The sequence below is a fragment of the Pipra filicauda genome, unplaced genomic scaffold, assembly GCF_003945595.2.
Source record: "Pipra filicauda isolate LSUMZ 115617 unplaced genomic scaffold, ASM394559v2 scaffold610_size221990_pilon, whole genome shotgun sequence".
Lineage (NCBI taxonomy): Eukaryota > Metazoa > Chordata > Aves > Passeriformes > Pipridae > Pipra > Pipra filicauda.
In genome coordinates, this window is record NW_024104766.1 from 68908 (window position 1) to 95152 (window position 26245).

Consider the following 26245-nt stretch of genomic DNA (forward strand, 5'->3'; position numbering starts at 1 on the left):
TTGCACTTGTATTCAACAACATACTTCTTGCATTTTCATTTTTTATATTGTTCATAACTACAGTACTCAATTTTACTTAGCAGTCCTGCTGAATGAGTATATGCCCTAAGAACATTTTTGCATCCAGTTTGATCTAAAACATCTACTAAAAGGGTTCAATAGGACCCCATCTTTTTCCTAAATCACAGAAAGTTTGCAGTTAGAAGGGATCTCTGAAGATCATCTGGTCAAACCTGCCTGCTCAAGCAGAGCCACCTACAGCCACTTGCACAGGAACGTTTCCGAATATCTTTTGAATATCTTTACGGAGGAACACTAACACCTCTCCAGGCAACCTCTGCCAGTGCTCAGTCACAGCTAAAAAAAGCATTTCCTTGTATTCAAATAGAGCCTCCTGTGTTCCCATTTGTGCCTCTTGTCTTCTCACTAGGCACCACTGAGAAGAGTCTGGCTGTCATATTTACACCCTCACTCCAGGTATTTGTATGCATTAATGAGATCTCTGAGTCTTCTCCAAGCTGAACAGTCCCAGCTCTCTTAGATCTTCCTCATATAGAAGACGCTCTAGTCCCTTAATCATCTGATAATCAACCTTAATCATCATTTAGTCATACTTCAATAAAAGAAAAAAATCAAATCTCCCCAGTGAAACAGATTAGATTTGAATTTAAATTCTAGTTCTGCTTTGCTTTCAATGTATTTACCTGTATGCTAACATAGCAAATTAGTTTGATTAGAGGCATATTTATGCTCAGGTCTTAACAGTTCCAATGTTTATCACAAATGTCCAATCACATCACCACAACTTACAGTTACAAAATACACCCTGATAAGCAGTGTTGATGTTAATGTTGACTTTGCCAAGGTTCTGTCTAACTATTTTCCAGTTCACAATGATGTTTATTTCATAAACCTGTTCTGATATCAATTAGAAGCTGATGCTTGAGATCAAAAGGGCAAGCAAGTAATAGGCTTCACCCATATTATGTGCATTTTCCTCTTCTTCTTTGTTCACTAGCTGAAATTATGGCATTTATGAATCTCCTTACAGATAATAACTGTAATAATATATAATAATAATAAACACTAAACTTACCAACTACAAAAGCCAATTATAAAAATAAAACCTCAAGCTCAAAAACTAATTCTTTTGGGGGTGAAGGAGAATATGTTTAACAGTATTTCACACATTGCAATACTTACCAATATCATCATCTGTCCTGTCTATTGGGTCTTTCTCCAAGCAGTCTCTAACAATATCCCTACTCATCAAAGGATCCGATGCCCTTTCAATGTCTTCTTCATCATCATCATCTTCAGAATCCACTGCTGTCTCTGGCAATCCACTGAGATCCATATCACCTGCTTCACTTTCTGTAGCCTAATACATGTATAAACAATTAAAAAAAAAAACAAACACCAAAAAAAATTCAAATGTGTTCTGTTACAGATTTATAGTTAAATGTACAGAAATCTGCCATCCAACAGATCACTCAAATTCATCCAATATTTTTTATATTACTTTTTTCTTCACATATCTTTTTTTAGAACAACTAAAGATTAATCTACCAAACTCACGGTGTTTAAACAGAGCTTTTAACATTCGTTTCAATCAGTCACACATAAAAAGAATTCAACAGACGTTATTTAATCAGGAGGACTTGGGGGGGATGGATGACATATTTCAACCAACAATTTCTTGAAATATTAGTTGAACATAATTTTTTCAATAAACAGTTCATTAGACAGTTTCTGTCCCCACCCCAACACGATGTAATTTTAAACAGACAGCTTTGGGAAATAAGTACAGCATCGAAATGCTACAGGAATTTTGTTACCTCCCAGTAATGTAGGACCATATTTTTCTTTTACAATTCCAGTTGAACATAGTTAAATATGGCTTTCATTTGCTGATAAACTGCCTAAGAATTTACAGATGCAGAAAAAAATGCAAAATCATTGCTTAAACACCACAGATGGACTACACAGATTTAACCTCCTTTATATTGTATTAAAATGAATGAAAACATAGTCCAGATATAGCCTGAGGTCGTTAGTATAGCACCTAAAGGTAAATATACTTTAATGACTCAGTTTGAAGACCAAACACTTAATAAATCCCACAAACATTTGTCTGTCACAGCTGATAAAGCTGCTTTTTCTCAGAACCTGATTTAATACCATGGCAGCTGCCGAGGCTCAGCTATCACAATTTTTAAGGAAATGCAAGCTTCTAATGAGCAAGTTTTAAACCAAGGCTTGAGAAATCCATTTTCACAGGCCTTGAAGGGATGGTTTGTTTCTGAGACACACATGATGCATTCACGACTGCTTTAAAAATAATACATGGGACAAACACGGTTACTGAAGCTTGTTTGATCGATCTGTCTCTCACTCTTGTAAAAAAGACAACCCACAAAACTAGGTCACTCTCAAATACAGAGAAGGTAAGACAAATTGCATTGGTAATTTCGTAGAATCATCTTCCCTATCCCTGCCTCACTAGCTGTGGCTGACATCTGTTACTTTAATGCCACTAAAACAGCCACCTTATGAATGGTAACATATGGCTGGAGATGGATCAGGGCTGCTACTGAGAGTCTTAAATGCTTCTGTCCTACAGCACAACACCGGCTTTGTAACGGGGCCTTGTTAATGGAACAAGCATGATAACAATATCTACACAATATTCAAATTATTCTCACTTTGTGGTTTCGGGTTTGGTTTCTTTTGTTGGTGGTGGTTTGGGGTTTTTTTGTGGCTTTTTTGGTTTAGCTTTTTTTTTTTTTTTTGCTGTTGTTAAGAAAAATGCTCATTTTTTAAGCAGAATAAGGAAAGATACTACTGGCATACAAACAAATCAGCAAAATGATAGCACCAAAAGCAGTATTTTCATTAGCAGTCTTACTCTGTTTAACATGCATGTTCCCTATGATACATTTGAAACAGTTGCTGTAACTACTCTTTCAAAATAGCCTTCATCAAAAGTGACTGGTGGAAAAGTTAGTGGTGATGAGTCAGTAGATACACAGCTTATGACACCAATCTGTCAGAATGTGAAGTTTCCAATAGTGAAAATTCCAGTGACAGTGGGACTGATTCACAGTCAATTTTGCAAACCTTCCCATTACTAATAAGTGCCCCTCCTACCTGCCCAGGTTAAGCTCTCTCAAAAGCACATTAGTAAAATGAATGCAGAACTCAATTTAGTCACACAATGCTAACATACATGAGAAATTTCCACATATTGTACAAAATTTGATAATTAAAAGACAAGTTATTTCACTGTCTTAGAGCAACAAAAATAAAAAAAGTTGAAGCTCTTTTATCAAGAAAAGTTGATGCTATTTAAAACAAATCCTCACACCGAATTAAATGTAACTTTGTACTCAGAATAATATTGAAAATACTACTAAAGGCTACAAGCATTTCCTGAAGATGATCACCTTTTACAGAGCTTTTTTTTCTTTTTTTGACAACTAAAGCTATTGGTGAATGAGAAGCAACTATTTCTAACCTACTAGCTATCAAAAAATACAAACCATTCCAACAAAGCAGCTCAGTATTGAATGTAACAATCTACAAAGTAATGGAGTTTATTAATTTAAGACACCTTTATAAATATCTTTTGAAAAAAAAAAATTACCTTTTTTCAAGCACCTTTCTGAAAATGCTATGATTACCCAAAAGTTAGCAAAGGAAGATAAACTTAGCCTTTTCTCATAGGCAATATGTTTTCACAGCAGTAAAAAACCCCCAAACCAACCCAAAACAAAAAACCCTCATTCCACAAGGACTCCTTGTGTTTATACACGCAAAAAGTTTTGTATCAGTTTTGTTACAAAACCACCACAAATAGTTTTTATTTTGCTTAGTAGCATCACATATGACATTAAGTATTCAAGGTCCTCTTGCTGACACGTGAAACTTCATAACCGGTCTGCTCTGAGTATTTCTGCACTCCCTCATGTGTGAGAAAAATCAAGTATGTCTGCACAGGAACCCTTAGTTAAGAAGCAATAGCCTTGCATCTATCTAAGACTAAAGGGGAAACCTCAATTAGCTCCTTATTAGCTCAGCAGCCGAAAACCAGAACAACGAGATGAACATCCAACAGAATTTGTACTACAGTCAATCATGAGACTTAGAGTTTTTCAGAGCATTTAATCATGGATGAAGTACACCTCAGAATTTCCTTTCCTGGATGCATGTTGTACTTTGTTTCTTGGGAAATAAGAGAAATTAGCTTCACTTTAATAAATCTAAAGAGATAGCATGCAAGAAAAATGCTGGTTGCAGCTTGAAGTACAAAACAATGTTTCTCCAAAGTCTGAATACCAACTGTGATAGTAAATTTCTCACGTCATCTTTCCAACTGCGAAGAAAATTTCTGAAGCTTCAAAGGAATCTCACAATAGTGACAGCCTAATATTTTATTTGTCACATCACCAACGAGAGATCAAGAGACTAAGACAGACATTTTCAAGCTTGAGTTGAAGGGCTATTTCACATTTGATACCCAAGGACAATCTGCCCAATATTAAGTAGTGTCTATAAAGGCTAATATTGCAACAATAAAAAAATGGTTGCTCTAACTGCTAAGGTTCTTGAAGTCCAAACACACCTCCAGATTTGAGTGATAATTAATTAAACAAATACTGTGAAATAACTGGGAAAATATGTAAAATAAAGGAGCCCTGTATAAGTTCTCGGTTAGCCTTTGGTTCCTTAACTGACTGGGGTGGAGGGGAGGAGGATTAAAAAAAAAAGAGAACTCGTATTCATTTCTCCTAGGTCAAACTGGGCAGACGGGGGAAACAGGGACTCTGCTGGTCCCTTTAGACTGGCGTGAGAGGAAACTGATTAATCCCAACTCTGCTGGTCTTTCATTTTTCAGAGGCGTCATGAAGATGGGCATAATGAGAGAGGTGATGGACTACGTGAGCAGCTAAAGAAGATGACCTAATTTACTGCTCATTTCTTTCTCCAATGAATTTTTGGGTTTCTTGAGAAATAGATTAGAAGAGGTCAAGGGGGATCCATACCTTTACACAATTAAGTAACTCTCACCCCAGTGTAACAACTGTTTTAGCACACACACATCACCCTTAGTAGGGGAAAGAAAGCGAGGAGACTTGGAGAAGTGCTTACAAGATGACTGGCTCTGTTTTAGGCGGCCTTCATAGTTTTCTTTTCACTTTGGGGAAAAAGTTTCTAGATGATAATAATATAAAGAAAAAAACCTAGAAAAGAAGTAAAATAACCACACTAACTACTGATTTCTTAGTATTTTAAACAGACTATTTCAACCTTTTTTATTTTTATTTTAACTACTTTCTTTAGGAAACATCGCATCATTTTGAAGAATAAATTCCCTTTGTGACTACTGTTACCACCTAAATTAACAATCCAAAATCTCCAACTACGCAAAACACCAGAGACCTAAAACAATTTAAAAATTTAAAAAGCAAGAATAGAAGAAACTTCTTGCACAAACCAGAAATATGTTCATTGCCTGGTGCAGTACTTCAGTCTCATGAAGCTAACAGAGAAAGCAGCCATGCTTAGCTCAAAAAATCCACTTCTTCATTACTTTTAAACCATTGTAGTTTAAGGGCTAAAAAATAAACTAAAAAATGAAATTAAGAATGTTTATTAGGAAAAACATTTTTTACTTTCTAATTTTTAAGCCTGTACTGATACAAAACACCAAGAACACTGTCTCTGTCTGTCTCATGAAATCACTTGTAAAAGTCTCATTAGCTTGAAACATTCCCTCCTGTCACACAGACACATTGGATCCAGCTTCTCCACAGAGAGAAACCATGGCTGGGGTTTTGCTTTATATTACTTTTCAGAAGGCTGAGTAAAAGTTTACAATATCAAGAAATTAAGATGGAATTCAATTCATGTAATTATAATATGTATTTATTAAATACTTATATGTACTACAGTCAACTATAATTATTACATATACACAAATCATACATAAATCTAAGGTAATGATTTTTTCATACTCTGTTGACATGAGTGCAAATGGCCATGAAATACCTTAAAACTCCTTTAGTCCAAGATTTTTACAGCACTCTCCATGAATGTTCTTTCAATGTCTACCAAAAAATTACAACACAGCAGCCCACATCTGTCATAGAAGTCAGCCTGAGCAGTTTTCTTCACTAAAGATGAAAAGGTGTAACAATCCAGACAATGCACACCAGGAACAGCATCCTACCCTATCACCAACTAATTGCTGCTTTCTCAGAACGGGGCATTGTTCGCCAAGACCACAGGCATACACAACAAGGACTCTGAAAGGTACTCCTTGGCTATGAGCTGCAGGATAGATTAAGAGGACCTAAATTTACCAGGAGCGATAAGGTACTGGAGAGGACTTAGTTGAAACGGTGGGGGCAGGAGGAGGCAGCTCACAGGACATAATTTACCCAAGCTGCATTTCAGAGGCTGATACAGTCAGAAAGACTGACTTTATCTTCAGGTAAAATCTCTTTATTTTGCATACAGTGACTCAGGGGCAGGCTCCATGGACACTCTGGTTTGAGAGAGAAAAAAGTCTGGGCTCCCTCAGGAAGACTTTCTGGAGAGTGGACCTTTCTTCTAGGAGCTACCTTATCAGACTCATGAGAAAGCAAAGCTGACATCTTGAAAATTTCTAAGCAATACACATATCCTGGGAGGGTCTCAGAAAGGATGTTCCTGGTTTCCTGTACTGCCAGTGGTATCTAAGCAGATGCCAGAGGGCACACAGAGGTGGCAGGAAGCCACTGGTCTGAGGACAGGATAAGGCAAAGAAAGGCTGGCAAAGAGCTGAGCCAACACAGCAACGCCTTTCCAAAACAGGGTGGGGGGAATAACACAAGTTCATGAGCTTAAATCTCCTCCCTCTCCAACCAGGAACATAGGAACAGGTATAGGAACCATTTAGGAGCATATAGGAACAGGTATATGCTTTCATATAGGAAGTATTACCTAAGCCTGAGAGTCAAGAGGGAGCAGCCATACCTGAGAAGCAGCAGTGAATGATTCACTTTGCCAAGTCAATACAAGACAGAATCAAAGTATTGTTCTTGGCAAGTACAAGCCAGCACACAATCTACAAACATTCAGCATCCCCTTCCTCTCAAGTCACCCTATAGAGTTTGTCACTTAATGAACTTATTTCCTAAAATAAAAGTAACAATATTTAAGGACCTTATTAGTTGGCACCTGAAATGTTTTTGAGACTTGGGTGGGGTAAACATAAAGGTTTATTTTATTTTGGTAAGTGCTTCTTATCCTAAAAGAAGTTCTTTCATGTGCAACGTTTGACAAACAAATTTAGATACCGCATTAATATTTAAAAGGAAGTATTCTCAGTTCAATGTTGAAAGCATCTGAAGATTCAGCATCATGATTTATTAAAAAAAAAAAATCTTAAGAGGCCATGAACGTGTTTTCACTGCAAGCAGCTGCTCTTAAGGCTACAGAACTAAAACTTACTAGGATGCAAAACATGACATATCATTACCTCGGATTTCAACAGTAAAGATCTAAATAACAGTAAATTTTAAAGAACCCCACATTTATTTAACAGTTGGAAGGCAAGACGGTAATCTTTCTAAATCATTGCTTCTACTTAGCCATAATGAACAGAAGTCCACTCCACTGAACAGAAAAATGCCATTAGATACAGAACATAAGAATCAGAGGAACAATGATCATGAGCTTTGCCTAAGATCTACTGAATTTGAAGCAAAAAAAAAAAAACCACGTTGATGACGTGGTTATGGTTTGCTCTTTTTGAATAAACACTTGGGAGAGAATTAAAAGGCAAACAACTGAGAGAGAATGACTGATCCAATCTCTTAGTTTAAAAAAAAAATAATTTCTGCTTATTTAATCCTTAACCTGACCTAGAGAACTCAAATTACAGCCATTTTATTTTGTTTTGGGATTGGGGTTTTTTTGGCAATACTTAAACATACCTTAACATTGCTACATTACATTCATTATGACTGAAATCGAGGCCAGAAATTAATGATTTACCACAATTCGAGAAATCAAGTCAAACAATACGTGGTACCATTAAGTTAAATTCAAGAATTTAAGAACCTTATCACTTTCCACACCTGAACTTACAATTTTCTTAATAAACGTTTCCTCAAGTATGTGTATTAAGACAAAAACATGTATGGTCATATTTCTTGATGTTGATATGGACATAGGTTATTTTAAAACTTACTTTGACATTGTGCAATTACATGGTTCTCAATACATCTGTGCCAAGACACCTTTAAATGAGGTATTAATTGTAATTCATTGAAGAAACTGGATAATATTTTGAAGATCACCAAGAATGGATTATGTTTGTAAATTAAGTTTAAAAGAATGTTTAAGAAGTAAATTTTCTCTGTGTAAATATTTCAGTAATTCATTAACTCCCTCCAAACATCAACCATTCTGTTGATTCCATTATTGCCAATAAAACTTACAGGAGTCATTGACCAGTATTTCTCTGAAGTTTCTATAGTTGTTTATTATACTGTTTGGTTGGGGTTCTTTAATTGCACAGAAATTCAATGATCCTTTTCACAGTTATGAAAGTTTTGCTAAAAGTCTTTGCAAAAAATTTACTTCCAACTTATCTAAAGTATGGCTGTAACTACATGCCACCTACGACTGTGTCTCTAGAGGTACTTGTTATTTTTATGTTAAAGTGAAAATCTTTGCAATGAAAGGGATGAAACTCTATAAAAGACTGGAAGAAAAAAGCTGATTTTACATCATCTTCACTCTCACAGTATAAACATAAATCCTGTCTCTAAGTAATCCTGTCTTCAGAAGAAATTCTGACAAACCTACTTGACTGACATATGCTATGCCTGAAGTGCAGTTAATTTGACACTTTTCACAAAAATAAACCATTGCATTATTGCAATTAACTGTCTAAATTGAACTGGGACCTTTTTATAGCTTATCTTCTTCCACAAAAAAAAACCTATAAGCTTATTCACCTGAAGCAGACTACATCCTACAACTATGATCACAACTGAATTTGTATGTATTTGTATAGATGCATTTCCCATCATTTAAATGACTATACTGGCAATTATAGAAGCATCCCAAACAATCATTATTCCTCTTCTAGTAAACAGTACTTCATGTAGAAGTGGTCTCATTAATTTATTATTATTTTGATAGAAATATATTTTAATTGGACTTGATGCCTTATTTTCAGAATAACAAATTGGTATACTCTCCTTATCAAGACAGATCCTGCTATAACATTTCAAGAACAGTAAACATCAAGTGAAAAATGCAGACTTCCTCATTTTATTTCACTTTAGATTTTATTTTCCAATTTAAATTTAAACTCTGGATCAGTTTCACAGTAAATCTCTTCAAAATCAAGTTGTTCCAAAAAAATAGCACAGAGCTTCACAATGAGCTCTACCTCTACCTAAGCTTTACCTCTTAGAAGTGTAACTTTAAATAAAGTGTCACCAGTTCAACCTACCCATCTTTCTGAGGATGGCCAGGAGAGAATGCACTGCTAAGATGTTGCCATCAGGTTTGTACAAGGCGGAGAAACTGAAATATGCCCCTGAAGTCAGGTCAGCACAGGTTGCTCACTGTGTGTTTATTTTTCCCCATCACTGAATAGTTCTACACTATGAAGCCAACACATCTAAGAAATACAAAATACAGGATCAAGAAGAAAATCGCTCACTTCACAAGGCCCTACATCTATAGTTTTGATCTGTAGACATCACAGCTGCTGTTAAAAATTTAGCCAATCAGACAGACAAAAAGAGGAGGTGAAGTGCTGGAGTCAGGAACAGAATTCCTTTGCCTTTTAGGTCCCTTTTTAGGTCCCTTTATGGACATCTGCTGGAGAAGCCATACTGGTTCTCCATGCTGAAGTTCAGGAAGATTTCCTCCACTCAAATTACTAACAAATTCATGAAGCACAATCCTGATATGCGAAACACTAAATCTCTACGTGGCTGACTCAGATCCTAACAAACTACAGTGACATGTCATGTTGCTGTGCTGCAGATTACTCGAGGAGTTTTCAAACATCAGACTAATACATGGTGGATAAACCCCTGAAATTACTACAATTCAAACAAAAGTTAGTTTTTTGAAGTCTACCAAGTACTTCTTCAGACAAAAACTGACAATAGGCAACAGCATGGGCATTTAGCTATTAACAGCAAAACTGTTGGTAATTGCACCAATCAGCATCCATTTCAGTCTTACCTGGTAGATATCAGAAAGGCTGCTGCTTCCTGAATCACTAGTGATGCTACATCCTGAGTGACTAGATGAAACGTGGGTCACCTGTGGGTGGAGACTGTCAGTAAGGTGCAGCTTTGTGAAATCTGCAGGAAGCTACAGGTGGAGTAAAAAAAGCATCATTACAATTTGAAGGAGATACACAGTAAAATTAATTCAAATCATATATGTCACTTTACCCTCTGCCAGTACCAAGTGTATTAAGAAAAACACTGGGGCTTGAGAATGCAGCATAAAAATTTTGAGGTTTGCAGCTTTTTAAACTCATGCAGAGGTCAGCAAATTGTTGCAAATATAAGAGATTTAAGAAAAATGTATCTGAGGACAAACACTAGTGAAGCAATATGCCAAAACTCTTCCGTATCTTGCTATAGGGTTTGAGTAGAATTAAAATGCATATGAATATTGTGCAACTTACAATATCAATAGTTTCCTGTAGAATTAAAATTAACAGTTAAGTCACATACTTTAAAAAAAATAAAAAAGCACTGCTCTGGATTTGGTATATTTTGTTTCTCATGTTGACAAAGTACATTAGAGACAAGTAAAATCCAAGTCACTGAGCTATCCATTATACTTTGAGCCAAATAATATGACAGCAAATAGGAAATGCGGGAAGACTGATACAATTATAAAGAGCTACAATCCTGAAGTGAGTTTGCTCACATGCAGTGCTGAAGAATGAATCAAGACTGTGTATTTGATCACTGAACAATCATTCATCAAGATTTGTGATGTGTATTTTCACTATTGCTTTAGGCACACAGCTCCCATGAAGATCTTTAAGAACTGCAAACACTGCCAGATTGCAGAAATGACAAAGGAAAATATCTGCTGTCTGAAGAAATATTTAAATGCTATTTCAGGGGCAAATCACTCCTCTCCCCAAGAAGCCTGCATCCCACAGCTAGTTAATAAAAGTATGTCAATGTATCAGTTTTGCTGTGCAATAAATTCTTCAATAATTAAAAAAAACCAGCTTTGCTCATTAATTTGTTTCAACTCAGACAAGGTAGATACTTTCATCTTAAGGAATTGTGTTTGTATGAAAAATGTCATATGCAGTATGTCCATCCATGTCAATTATGAATGCTACCTTGGTGCTATTACCGTTCTTCCTGGATGGAAATGGAAATAAGAGTTCATTCAGCGTTAAGGAAGAATAAGATGATCAGGATAAAAGGTTATGAAAAAAGTCATCTCCAAGTCACAAGAGAGCGTGTTTGAGAAAATTATTAGCTCTGTACAGCCAAAGATACTGAACGATTTGCCTTAAGTTTGTTCATGGAGCATGACAGCCAAAGATACTGCTATTTGCCTTAAGTTTGTTCATGGAGCATGACCTGAAAGAACCCTGGCTTTAAGATTTGCCATGAAAAGTACAGACAACTGAAAACCTTAGTCTTATTTAGACTGACTGGCATTTCCTACTCTAATATATCTGAAACGGATTTCTTCCTTATCACGGCATGACTATATCAATGATAATAAAAATGGCTACATTTTAAACATTCTTTCTTAGTATTTTACCTGAAAGAGGGGTTAAAACCAGAAACCAGACACTAATAATACTAAAATGCTTCAGTAAGCCCAGAGCTGGAGTTGATCTTCATCAACAAAGAGAGGGCAATTAACAAAAGCAATACCCTAATACATACAGCCATGGATGCTGCCTCCAGAAAAATCTAGTTATGCTCACCACTTTTGATGATGTACCAGAAGGAGAAAACAGGGCACTAAGGGAGTGCATTATAGTATCTGTTGTCTTTGCTACTTCACTTTGCAGTCTGTAAGTTTGCATTATCACAAAACTGAACCATATATATTGATACTCAGGCCACTATGCATCTGTTTTTTCTCATTATTTGAGCCATTCTACAAATAACTATACATTCCATAGGTAGAATGCATAGGAAATGAGCTGCCATAGCTTCTGCAATGTGTCGATGCCTACTTCAAAAGTACAATCTCTCATAATTAAAGCAGTCTAGGTTTATTTCCAAGTAGAAATCCTACACATTATTTTAAGATACATGCACCAATTATCTCAAATTCACACATTTAATAACTTAAAAATATAATATTTTGAGAGTTTTACTTTTTACAACAAAGTAGTTCAGTCCCAAATAAATATTAACTCCACAGAGAGCTGTATATGAATACAGTCTTACATCCAGCCAAACTCATTCAATTTTTCATAGTGCCCTGCAAATATCTTCATGTCATTAACAATGACATTTATTTTTTATCAATGCACTAAAAATTTTAAAAGAACCTCACATCAAAGCAAATCCACTTAGTATGTTAAAAAATAAAATCAAGCTATGTTTAATATAATGACTGCACTTAGTGTTTTAAATGAACAGCAAGAATTTATGTTTTGTTACTGCACAGGCAAAAGGAAGAAGCAGGGATTGCACAATAACTGATGGAATACGTTGCTAATAAAAGCAAGCCTTCAGAATTTTTTTGGCTGTAGACAATCAGCTGAAAGCTTGGTGATTACTGGTTTCAGAGTAACTCCTCAAGTCAAAGCCATGCTGCACGAGCTGGACTTGCCAAGTGGTGACAGAAGATCAGAAGCAGGCATTTTACTTTAGGCAACCTAACTCATCACTTTGATCCTAATCAAATAGGACTATTTACAAGCAGAAAGCACATGCTCACATCTTTGCAGAATACTACATCTCTCTGCTACATGCCCGAAAGCGGCATCCACTTTGACTGCCCTACCCCCAAAGTTAAGGCAAAAGGCTGCATGAGGAAAAAAATAAATACAAAAATTAAATAAGCTGATACATTTAAACTGTAAACTCAATGAGATATGGTGTGAGAAATACATGCATTTCTATCTTATTGACATACTGCTATTTAAAATATTTAATACTTGCATTGAACACAATGGGGGGAAAAAGTAAAGCACTGATGACAATGAAAACCCACATGTGCTTAAGTCTTCTACTAAAGTGTGGAGGGTTGACCCTGGCTGGACACTAGGCTCCCACCAAAGTTGCTCTGTCACTCCCCTCCTCAGCTGGACAGGGGAGAGAAAATACAACAAAAGGCTCGTGGGTCTAGATAAGGAAGGAAGAGATCACCCACCACTTACTGTCACGGGCAAAACAAACTCAATCTGGGGACAAATTAATTGAATTTATTAGTAATCAAATCACAGTAGGATAATGAGAAATAAAACCAAATCTTAACACCTTCCCCTCACCCTACCCTTCTTCCTGGGCTCAACTTCACTCACAAATTCTCTACATCCTCCCCCCACAGTGGTGCAAAGGAACAGGGAATGGGGTTACAGTCCCCGGTAACATCAGGTTACCATCAAAAGTTGTCTCTGCTGCTCCTTCCTCCTTGCAGGGAGGACTCCTCACACTCTTCCCCTTCCAAAGGAGGCAGTCCTCCATGAACTTCTCCAAGGTGAGCCCTTCCCACATGCTGCAGTTCTTTATGTTCCGCTTCATCGTGGGTCCCTTGCATGGAGTGCAGTCCTTCAGGAATAAACTGCCCCAGCATGGGTCCCCTGTGGGGTCACAAGTCCTGCCAGGAGCCTGCTTCAGTACGTGTTTCCCACAGGGTCACAGCCTCCTTCAGGCATCCACCAGCTTTGGCATGAGGCTCCTTCATGGGGTGCAGGTGGATGTCTGCAGGACCTCTGTGGGCTGCAGGGGCACAGCTGCCTCACCCTGGTCTGCACCATGGGCTGTAGGGAAATCTCTGTTGAGGTACCTGGCACACCTCCTCTTTCTCCTTCTGCACTGGCCTTGGTGTCTGCAGGGTGTTTCTATCACACATTCTCACTCCTGCCTTCTCTGGTTGCAATTGCACTGTTTTTCTTTTCCTACTTTTTGGAACTATGTTATCCCAGAGGAACTACCACTGTTGCTGATGAGCTCAGCCATGGCCAGTGACAAGTCCATCTTGGAGCCGGCTGGCATTGACTCCTTCAGGAATAGGGGAAGCTTCTGGCAGCTTCTCACAAAAGTCACCCCTGTAGCCCCCTGCTATCCAAAACCCTACCACATTAAACCAATACCAGCTACACCTGTCACTCCTGTCCTTGTATTCAGCTATCACTCTATTCTACCGTTTAGTATTTAGTATAACAAGAAAGCTAAAGGTTTTCTTGCAATGTTTTGAAGCACATACTGGCTAGATCTAGCACAGGCTTTATCAACCAGACCATGAGCAATATGAGGAAGCATGACACACCCTTTGCCTCAGAAACATCACCTATTACAGACTGACAACACCACAAATGGCATCAAAACTGAATACTCATTTTTATCTTGTCTTCCATTTTCATTAAATGATGGCTAGATTTAAGGAGTCATTCAAAGTAACAAGGATCAAAAGCAACTTGTCTATTTTACATAACAAGCGCTTATTTTTCTGCGACCACACTAAACTACAGCTTTGCTGAAGCCAACACATACAATATTTAACTTCATTACTGAACACTCGGAGTCACAGCATCAGAAGGAACTAGCAGATAGAGTAAAAACATGACAGGGTAATTTAGAAAAATTAGGGCATGATTATTTTTCAGTAAATATAGTTTCAAAAGACATTAAATGTACCCTACATTAAATAATTAATAGTCATTAAAAGGGTCAGAAAACTGTCCTGATGACCTACTCTCAGGACAACCTTCATAAGAGACAAACATTAAGGTGATATATGTAGATCTAATCAAGTGTAACAGGGGACAAAAGTTGTTAATACAAAACAAGAACTGATAAAATAGTTTCCACCAAAGCACTAATCTTAATTTGAGAGTAGTCAAAACGGTATTTTGTAAACATAAAAGCAAGCATAAGCATGTACATACGCACATCCATACAGTTTACACACATGGATAGAAACCAGAGGAAAAACAGTACCTCTGGGAACTCCACGTTTTTACTTCTTGAAAACCCTAAAACAAATGAAAACTTGAACAATTATGTGAAACTATCTTAAGGACAAAGACGTATATTGCTTTTGAACTCTACAATACCTTAAACCCTATCATATCTTCCTATCTTAAAAGCAGCATTTTATTACTTCCACCCTCAAAGTGAGTCATCACTTTATGCATGCAAAACTAACAATTACTTTGCTCTGAATATGTTCCTTCTATTTTAAGAACGTCATGATTTTCTCCTACCCTACAGCATGCCTTTCTGTATAACAAAAGGCAACCTCTATCGCACCTTCTACTCAGAAATCACTGGGCTTATCCTAATGATACAGTATTTTAAAAAAATTAAATACATTTTCAGAATATTTACTGGACAAGAAATCAAAATCCTTGGTATAGCATAAAAAGTAATGAGAACAGACAAAAATTAAGTGAAACTATACCAAACCCCTTTCTTTATTTAAATAGTATTCCTACTTCTTGGGGTTTTTTGTTTTGTTTTGGGGTTTGTGGTTTTGGGTTTTGGTTGGTTTTCTTTTCATTTGGTGTTTTGTTTTTTAAATGCAGTGAAAACAAGTATAAATGCAACAATGTGAGAGACAGACACAAGAATGTAATTTTCAATTACCAGAAGAATTCTGGTTAGAGAGCTTCAATATACTACTCCTTTTACAGCAAACATATCAGTAACCATTTTATAAACAAGGTCCTCTATTGAAGGCTGCTCAGCACTTCATGAAAAATTTATAAAGCCTGCAAAGTGACTGAAGTAGATCTGCAAAAAGACGAGATTAAAGAGAGCAAAGGTGTAACATTCTGTTATGCAATTCCCAATGAATGCTCTTATAGGTAATTAAGTGCCACTGAGACAGGCTAAGCAAGTACAGTAGACATAATACAACACAAAATATCACCTTTATAGCCTCTATTTCCACTTTCTGAAATTAAAGAAACACAAGCAAACACTGACTCTTTAACCTCAAAGCACATGAGCACTTATTTTGTAGTAACTCTTTACTAATAAAACAAAAGCCACCATAATAAAAAAGTATTTTCATTCTACAGATGACACACTTAGTCCCCTAAATATAACTAAGTAAATTACAACGAAGTTATTTTGGGATTCTGTATCTTTTTGTGAAGGAAGAAGAACAGCAGACAAATAAAATCAATACTGTGCCTTAGTCTTTCTCATTTTTTTTCCCCACCAAGACAGAAGTTCTAAAATTTTTATTGCACTACAAAAGTGTAGATCACCAAGGCAGTATTCTTCAGTATCCTATCAAATTATTAACATTTTATTTCACTGTTTTATATAGATGTACATTTTTATATTAAATGTTTGTAAGTCTGTTGTCTGTATTTTAAAGCTATACACGTTTATATATATATACATATATATTTTTTATGGTATTTAATGATTGAAAGAAGAAATATTTCTAATTATGGTGGCTATTCACCAACATACTATTTAAACGTAATTCTTTCACTAACCAAGGGAGACATCAAGGAAAACATTTTTAAGGTTGAGTGATTTTAAACACAGCAGTCAATGTAAGTAATTACTGAATAATAAAGTGATTTTTATCAATTCTGTCTGCAGACATGATGCAGGCTGACGTGTCCAGTGGAGAATTAAATTTAAAATAAAAGTGTAATCTATATACAGTTCAAATTAGGATGCAATTCACGCAGAAGAAGGATTTCCTTGTACCTAGGGGTGTAAAAGATTAAGAAGCTTCTATATATATTCTACAAAAACTTCTGTAAGACTTAAATAAAAACCTACTGACTTGAATTATGTCTTCTGTATAACTGTTCACTTTAGACAATAATACCTTGTATTTCAAATCTCTACATTTTCCTCAGACATCTTTCTGTGAAGCTGTGGTTCAAACTTCATGAAGATCTACTCTTAAATATTTTCTTCATCTTGAGTACAACACAAGGCACAACCCACGTTCTGAAAATATTGCATTTTGATACTATTGCTGTTTAGCAGTTGTTTATATACAAAGCCCAAGCAGAACACCTCTAAAAGTAATAAAAGAAGGTATTATAAGGATCTTTTCTGGTAATTTCTTAATACTTTCCTCCACTGATACTTTGCTAGGGCTAGCCACCCTCCCTCCACCCCAAAAAAAGAAAATTATTCAGAGGTTCAAGCTAATGCAACGTGAGCTGCTGGTCTCAGGGAGAGAGCAAGACAGAGTGAAGGCACAGGAACTTCATTTTGTTTCCCCTTACAAAACACACACCGACTGCCACTTACTCATAGCTCTCAGCAGCTAATCCTATGAGCACTTAATGCATTGAATCCTTTGCTTGAAGGATTATTGACTTCTGCAGAGGGACAGAGGTGGTGAAATTTAAATGGGTGCCTGGGGAATGAAAAAGCTCCCAGGGACAACACTTTTTAAAGGAAAAGAAATGCATCAGTGAAACGCACCCATTCTTACCTAATTTAACTACCTTCTCTGTTGTATGACCAAATATGTTAGTATTTGTTCTTTCGACAGTGTTTGAATTGGAGATTTAATGTAGCATTTTATATTCAAGTGTCTTACTTCAGGGAATCTGACAAACATTATTCCTTCAGCAAACACAAATGTCAATTTATTGACAACATGTGGGGAAAATAAAAAAAGAAAAATTGTATCATCCAGGTATTTACAGTGCCACTGAATCATAAATACAAAGGAAAAAACTACAGGATGGAACTAAATCATACTGAACGATTTTCCAAAGTTTTTCTCAGGTTTCTGAAATTCTGAACTCAAACTATTATAACACATTTACAATGAATGGAACAAATCTGCATGATCAAAATATTTTTATTTAGAACTTTACTCAGAAGTCTATGTCAGTCAAAAAAATGCTTTGTAAAAATGTAACTTCTTAACTGGGCAACAAAGGATAGATAATTCAGTAATTTTAAAATATGGACTCTGTGGTGGTTTTAAAGTCACAGCAGTTCTGCTACAGGGATCGAGCTAGAAAGATCTCTACAACTTTTGACTGCAGATATACATTTAAATACCGACAACTCTTTGACAACCTCAATCACATGGAGAAACATGGTGACACTTTGCAGAAGGGATTATGTAGGATTCTCAGATTTGCTTCCTATTTTTCATTAAGTATCTGGTATTTTGTATTATTTTATTTCATAAATAAATAAATTTATTCCAGATTTAGATCAGATCCCATTCTTTGAACTACTGTGAATAGCAGAATCTCTATTCTGGTGTATTATGTCTGCACATGTCCAAAGACATACCCTACCACTCTTGGTAGCATCCCACTGTCTCACCAAGCACTTGCATTTAAGAGCCCCAACAGAGCCTGCACAGCCCACACCCTCACACAAACTAATAGCTTCCCAAAAACACTGAATAAGGTTGGGAAGGGAATTCATCCTGTGGAAATCTACATAATTAAAACTGACAAGTAGGGACAGGCACTCACTGATGACTGCTGTTTGGAATGAAGGAAAGGCTGTTCTGAGGCATTTCAATATCTCTAGGGTAGGAGGGTACAAAACACAGTTTGATCACTGAACTTCAGTAAAAGTTCCATATTATTTAATAGCAATAGACATGGACGAAAAAAATAATAGAGCCTGGCTTTGCAGAGATCTCTCTCCTGGGAATAACTGATTTTCATACTAACAAAATGCATGCTCCAGTTGATGTTTTTCCCACAGCTAAATATTTCTAAATACTTCCTCTTGTGGCTGTTTGGGTGCTTAATATGCTGAGAACTGCTGCTGGGTTGAAACGAAATGGCCCGTTTTCAGGGCTTCTGGAGGCTTGTAAGGTTACATTTTGAACTCTTTGGCCTGTTACAAGTAACTGTGGGAGAGGAAGGAACAGAGAACTTTGTAACAAACTTTGTTTCCACAGGAAACCAGACAAAAGATTTACGCCTAAGGATGTAAAAGCAAAAAAAGTTCAAGAACACTTTATGTAGGCACATATGTTTACAGGAAATGTTAATTCAAACATTTTCAAGCAAGATGTTCTCAATCCTACAGAATATTTTAAATAAATAACAGAATGCTCATGTATACCCCACATATAGACTCATTTGGTGTTTCTTATGTAGCAGTCTCACAAGTGGACACAAGAGATGATAAAAAGCAATTACATCAGCAGGGGTAAAACTATGGCAGCTGCAGAAAGATTTTATTTTCAGCTTTAAGGCAGCACTCAGAATTGGAAACCACTACAAAGAAGTAGAGAGTTTAACCTAAAGGTGAAAACATATATTCTGGGCATATCTTAAATGGTTTAAAGCAAAGATCTATGATATGTCTACAATTCCAACCGTTGAAGCTCTCCCATCAGTAGAGCATTCTTACATCATGTGTTGCTGTTGGGTTTTTTTTTTATACCTGATCACAGAATACTTCATGATTACAGCATTCTAGCCAATCTACCAAAACTTGATTAAGTTTTTCAAACATTCACGAAGTGATAGCTCAATTTTGAACTGTAATGAACAGTCAATGTGAACTACTGCAGTTTACTACTGAACTACAGCACTGAATTTTACTGCACTGAACTAACTTACAACAGTAAAAGAAACCAAAGTGAACTGATTCTAGAATAAATTAATTTAAGGGCTACTCAAGTAAGTGTTATTTTTTTAAAGATGGGATATGAAAAATTATGGATATAGAAAATATCTTAGAACTCCCCTCTTTCCAAGTGGAGGGAAAAAACCAAAGGTGCTGATAAAACCTGCTGGTGTCACAGTGCAATAAAACACTGTTGATAGAAGAGATAAGCAGGACACTTCTGTGAGCATATGATGACTCCTACTTGGAGTAAAAGAAACACAATGCAGTAGATGATGATATGAAAGCATGTACTTAAGACAAAAACAAAGAGCCTGGGAACTTCCCTGTCAGAAATGACTGTGAAAAGGTTTCCATGTATCAGCTGATTAGAAGGTGACTGAATTGTTCAGGTGATGCAGCAGAAGGAGAACCCAATGAGATCACAGCATGAATCCTTCAGAAATACAGTTCTGGGCTCTTTTCCATGACCCCAGCAGGGACCTTATTTGGAAAAGTTGCACACAGTCCCAGCTGTATGTTTTAAATAAAGATGGGCTTCTCTCACATAGAGTGAGAGAAGAACTATCAGGACTATAAGAAGAAAAAACAATATTTGAGAAAGTGCAGGAAGAGCAGGGCTTTTTCAGCCCCCACTGAGAGCGGGTATGAGCACTATCCAGAAATAGAAAGGAGGGAAAAGAAATATCTCCAGTAAAAGGCAATACAGGTGTGAAGCCTAATGAGCAGGAAGCCGAAAAAAGGTTGCTTTCTAATGAACCACAGAGATTCTAGAAACCAGACTCCACAGGATCTGTGGCAGAGGCGGCTTTCAAACTGAAGCTGGGCCAAGTTATGAGTGTGCTGCACAACAGTGTGTAACAGCAGTGACCCAGAAACTCCCTTCCAGATCCATGTCACTCCTTCAAGCAAAAGAATCTGAAGTGTGTCTGTTCTTTTATATACTTATCATTCAGAAGTAGACTAACTAAAGGAGGAAAAAAGACAAAAATCAACATGATCAACATAACAACATTTTCTTCTCGGTTGCTTCTTTGTAGACACTTAAGTATTCTGTACACTTCCAAGGCAAATTTTTTAAAGATATAGATATATAGGGAGCTACTCTGTACAGATGCAAAAATTGGAGATTTCCATTTGTAGACTGAGTCTTGTCTCTATAAAATACCAGATTAACCGAAGGAATATGTGATGAAAATTTAAAGAGAGACAGGACTATTAACAAGGAATTAAATGAAAATTTTGTTTGAAGTCTGATGGTTGCAGCCATGTCAATGCCACCCTTGGAGTTTTAACTAAAGCATTATCTTTGCTTTATAGCATCAAGGAGTAGTTTAGGAGAAAAGTGGGTGTAAGTTTCCTCTGTTTTCCCTGTCTGACAATGAAAGGTGCATATTTTGCTTCACCTCAAACAAACAAACAAAAAAACCCCACAAAACAAACCAACCAACCAAAAAACAACAACAACAAAAAAAGAACTGCAACATTACAAGATGAATATCTCAACACACAAGTTGACAAAGCACTTGCTAAATCTTGTTTTCAAGAATAATCTGATTGTAGCATTCTTTAATATAAAGCAAAAATGTATTACCATAATCAATGTTTTGAGATTGCTAATTGCATAATAGTGAGCATTTTAAAGCAACGACACAAAATTAAAAAAAAAAGTTGGGCAAATAAGAGGCAATTGATTTTGCTTAAAAATGGGGATGATGTAAATTTCAAAGTAAGGTGAATTAAAAAAAATATTACTTAAAAAGATCTTTACAGATAATACTTCACACAGAGAGTAAAAAGGTTTCATATTTGCACTACAGAGCAATATAGGTAGTCTTGCTAATTTTCTGGATAATGTAAAAATAGCACAGCAACAAGAACTCAAAATATTTTTAAATGACAAGCATTTCCCTTTATACATGATTAATGTCGCAAAATCTTCAAATAGTATGATTTTACCATATCTATGATATTTTAACACTATACTAACATGACTACTAGTCAAACAGCTTTAGTACTTTATGAGTTTTGAAAGTGCAACTGTACTCATGCAATGGCAATACAGCAGCAGTGAATGTTGCTGTAACAGCCCTGGCTTTGCTTGCTACATTATTTTACACTTTTCCTCACATGGTAGTCAAAGAAAACTAATGAAAATTTTTCACACTGACACAAGCTTTTAAAACTGTATGTGCCATCGTGCATTTCTAATACCTTCATAGTTTCTATTCTGTCACACAGAACAAGATCCCAACTTCTTTGAACTAGTATAAATATTTACTAGTTGGGGCAAAAGACCTACTAGTTGTGCTCACTGTGATCATAGGAAGGGAAAAAGTAAAGGACCATTTTTCTTCTTTTTTGTTAAGGACCTTTTAGGAAATGCTAAGATGTTCTCTGAATTCTGGAGCACAGTGCAGCAACCACTGTGCAAAGCCATTTAAAATTATTTACAAATATCAACATAGAAGAATCTTTTATATTAATAGTATCTCCACTGAATTTTGAAACAACCTGTAGACCTTTTCTTTGTAGTCCCAGTGGCACTTACTCAAAACTATAACATCTAATGTCAAGTTCCACTAGCCTCCCACCTTTTTTTTTTTTTAATCACCTAATTTTTACAAATGTCCACAACAACATACAAGACAAGCAAAACAAGAAGGTTCCATATGGAACCTGCTAAAATCAGGGCTGCTTTAGAGTAAGGAGGCATTGTCAATTGAAGCCCCATGTTATTCTGTTCAAAATGCTGACATTCAGATGTCACTTCCAGAAATTTATCTATTTGTGTCTGTGCAGATGTGCAAACAGAGTTTAAAGCATCCCTTATATTCCTGCCTTGAGTCAACAGCATACTAAAAACACAATCCATGTAGCAACTTATATATTCTACTGGCACCATGAAATATTTCAGTGGTGTTTATTTAGGAAAAGATTTTACATTACAGATTGACAAGCTGCAGAAAAATAAGCAATACAGAAATCAGCTTGAAATACTAGGGCCAATAACTGAAGCTGATTCTATAGATACAATTAGTGACATTCATCTTTTTTCTCCCACCTAACAGAAGATAAGCTTTAGAGACTCAGGATGTGTGCATTTACATCACCTACTGCATTAGGTCACCTTGCAATAACCAGATAATCTGAGTCAAATCAACCACAGATTCACGGCAGCATTACAGTGGACTTTGCTATAACACATGGTGCAAGAGATTTAGAAAGTTACTTTCTTTCATAAAAGTGGTAGACATTTTAGTCATTACTGCATTAAACATGTTATCTCTGGATACTTAACTGAATAAAATCCCAGTTGGAACACTGAGCCTCCACTTAAAATTAAAAAAAAAAAATCATATTACTCTAATTCAGGTATTCCTAAATTTAGTTTTCCCTGGGTACCATCATCACAGAAAGAATAGTAATGTACAATACTACTGGAAGTTGCAGGTGTAGGAGTGACATTTAAGTGTCTAAACAACCTCTTCCTTTAACAGGAAAGAAGTAAATAACTAGATTTTCTGTATCCTGCTGCTGAGATGCATGCCACTGTTTGTGAAATTACACTTTAGTACTCATTTATAGGAAAAGTAGCTGTATTCAGGGACCTTGGAAAATCTCTGCTAAATGGAAATTTCCAAAATCCTTTGCCCTGAAATGCAAGAAGTCTCTAATCTTCTCACAAAACTGGAAAAAATCCCAACAACAACGACAACAATTTTATCAACTGTAAGAACCTACTAATTTAAAAACAAGCAAGACTGAACAGGACAGAAACTCCTGGAGTCAGACAACAGAAAATGTCTGCAGAAGTCAAACATCAGCAGGCAAAGAGAGGTACACTAGCATACAGACTTTCACAGTTATTAAAAGAAACTAATACTGTTTTCATTTTAGTTTGGTTTTTAGTCTGCATGTACAGCTGTGAACAGTTTCACTTTTAAAGGAATTAGTATGAGTCTTCTCTGTTGCCTTAAAAAGGAAAAAATCCAGGGAACCACCATTTCCAGACAGAGTTAATTATTTAAGTACCACATTTTACAAAGGCTTCAAAATCCATAAATCCATGCATTTTCATTTTCCTCTTGGTTTGTTAAAAGCAAGGACAATATAAAAAAGATCCTTCTACATTATTTATGTGTATTTCAAACAAAACCCCTCTACAGCCAGCTTCTTATTCAAAGGTCAAAAAACCTAGCTGAAAATCCACTGGTGATGTGGGTCAAGACTGAAATGCAAAGACGCCAGGAAGGCACATCCAAGTCTAACATCTGGCTCTTTCCTGAGCAATCTAGAAAACTAAAGAGCCTGCCAAGTATTTGGAAAATATGGGCTGCTTTTTTTCCTAGCTTGTTATCAGGAATACATTAAGTTTTAGAGGTCAAGCTGTACCTTGATCAGTGAAGCAGCAAAGGCAAAGAGTGTACAGTGCATGTTTTGAAGAACCTTTAGCTCCTTACATGTAAGAAAAACAAAATAAAAAAAACCCCAACAAATCCAGAACCCAAAAAATGCAATTGGGTTGAGAACAGGGCTGATGGTTCAGCAAACCTAGGATATTTCTTAGCTGACTAAGAAATAATTCCCAAAAATCAGTTTAGATTTCCAAAAATATTTTTTTTTCCAACCATGGCCAAATACATTCAGGTACAATGTCCTTCATCACCTCATTTTCAAGCCATTGATCCCACTACCAATATCAAATTTATAGTCCAGTTCTACAGCCATATTGTCTTTTTCAGGCATTCCTATTCTCTTTCAAATCATCCCGTGTTAGACCTTCCTGACACTCATGCAACTCCTACAGCATTCAGCAGGCTGGCATGCACACAGCAGCAGAAGGGCATTGAGGAAACAATACTATGGATGAAGTCCTAAGAGCACAACCCAGCTCCCATTCTCCTGCCTCTGCAGGAATAACGGCAGCACAGAACAGTAAAAGCCTATTTTTAACTATAAAACAAGCCAACATGACTACACACACAAAGGGAGACCTACAAAATAGCAAAACATCATTTTTATGAAATCATTCTTCAGAAGAGGAAAAAAAGAAGAAAGCTTGAATCCATTTTTCTTACTTTCAAGGTCATAGTTTGGAGTCAAGCCATAAACTAATAAATCCTACCTGGTCTGTTTGTCCAAATGACCCAGCAGACAGCATCTACTGCTGTAAGCAAGCAAGCTGACAGGCTGCAGTCAGATAAAACAAGGCAATATTTATAGATTGAGTTAAAGAAATCACAGGTTGAGGAATTTGACCACTGTGTTATTGTCTGGGTTTACAACATCGTTGCTGGCTGTCCCTATACCTCTGAAGATCAGGTAACTGCAGTTACCAAGAGGATGCATTACAGTTACTAAAAGTTGGCATTTGGTCACCAGACCAGGAGAGCTGAAATAAGTAACCTACATGTAGAAAGTTACATGGGCTACATGAAGCTATATTTTATGATTGCCACAGCATTTGTTAGGTTATTAAGATACTAAACATAGCTATAATGTAATACTTCGCACTTCTTTGTATTCTAACTCACAAGCCTTCTTTTCCTCTGTTTTGAAAAGCAACTGGCTCTTGATCCAACTGAGAAACTGGGACTGAAAGAGAAGGTTAGTGTTAAACCAGTTTGCATATTCCCAGACCAAAGGAGAATTGTCACCTCCGTTTAAGAGATGCAAATACCATGGAGATATGGATACATTTGAGTGTAGGGAGTCACAACCATCTTCACATTCAAAGTAAAAATCTTCACATTTTGTCAAATGGTTCAGAGCTTTCTGTTGTCAATTACAGTAGTCACTAAACTGGAACTCAGAAGAAATATAAGGAAAATTAGAAAGTCCATATGAATTTAAGGAAGGGTAGTCACACTGCATACACTATAAAGGACTGGAACTATTGAAATTTGTAGCAGATCAAATTATTTGATGCCTTTTTAAGGTGTTCCAGACAGGCGTCGGTAGGAACAGCACATTACAGGAAACATCAACTTGACTGCCTGTAACTCAGGCTAGAAAACTACCCACCCCAAGCTGGGAGGTTTAGCAGGTTACTCCCCATTCAGGAAAATCCTTTTTCACTTTTCACGAAAATGGAACTAAATATGCCAGGATTTTCTGTTCCAACATTTGCAATGGAGACCAGTGATCAAAAAAAAGACTGATGCCCTTATTTTTAGCTTTTTGAGCAGCTTAAGGTTTAGGTCAAGTAGAGAATGCCAGGTTAGCTAAACACTGTAACACTGGTTCATGGTAGCAAGCTTCACATTTGCAGCAAGAGCAACCCAAAAAGACAGATGCAGCCTTTTGCCCAAAAGGACCACACTCTTGCTACCAGAATTACCAGAATCTTGCTAGTCTAATAACCAAGTCCAGCATCACAAGAGTAAATTAGAACCAACATATACACAAAATTTCCTATCTTCCAGTTATTTCACCAAATGTTGTGATTCTCA

The 26245-nt window shown here is 36.4% G+C and overlaps 1 protein-coding gene across 7 annotated transcripts in view; it reads right to left on the reverse strand.

The window, feature by feature from the left end:
* The window catches only part of RAPGEF2 (Rap guanine nucleotide exchange factor 2), a 179049-nt gene that overhangs the window by 36551 nt on the left and 116253 nt on the right, over positions 1 to 26245 (reverse strand). For 6 of the 7 annotated variants that reach the window (XM_027747967.2, XM_027747966.2, XM_039388132.1 and 3 more), the window contains 2 exons: positions 10261 to 10392; positions 1204 to 1381 (listed from right to left, as the gene is read on the reverse strand). In XM_027747967.2, the coding sequence (XP_027603768.1) occupies positions 1204 to 1381; positions 10261 to 10392 (310 nt within the window). The remainder of the gene's footprint in view (positions 1 to 1203; positions 1382 to 10260; positions 10393 to 26245) is intronic. The other variant, XM_039388133.1, reaches the window with a different exon arrangement.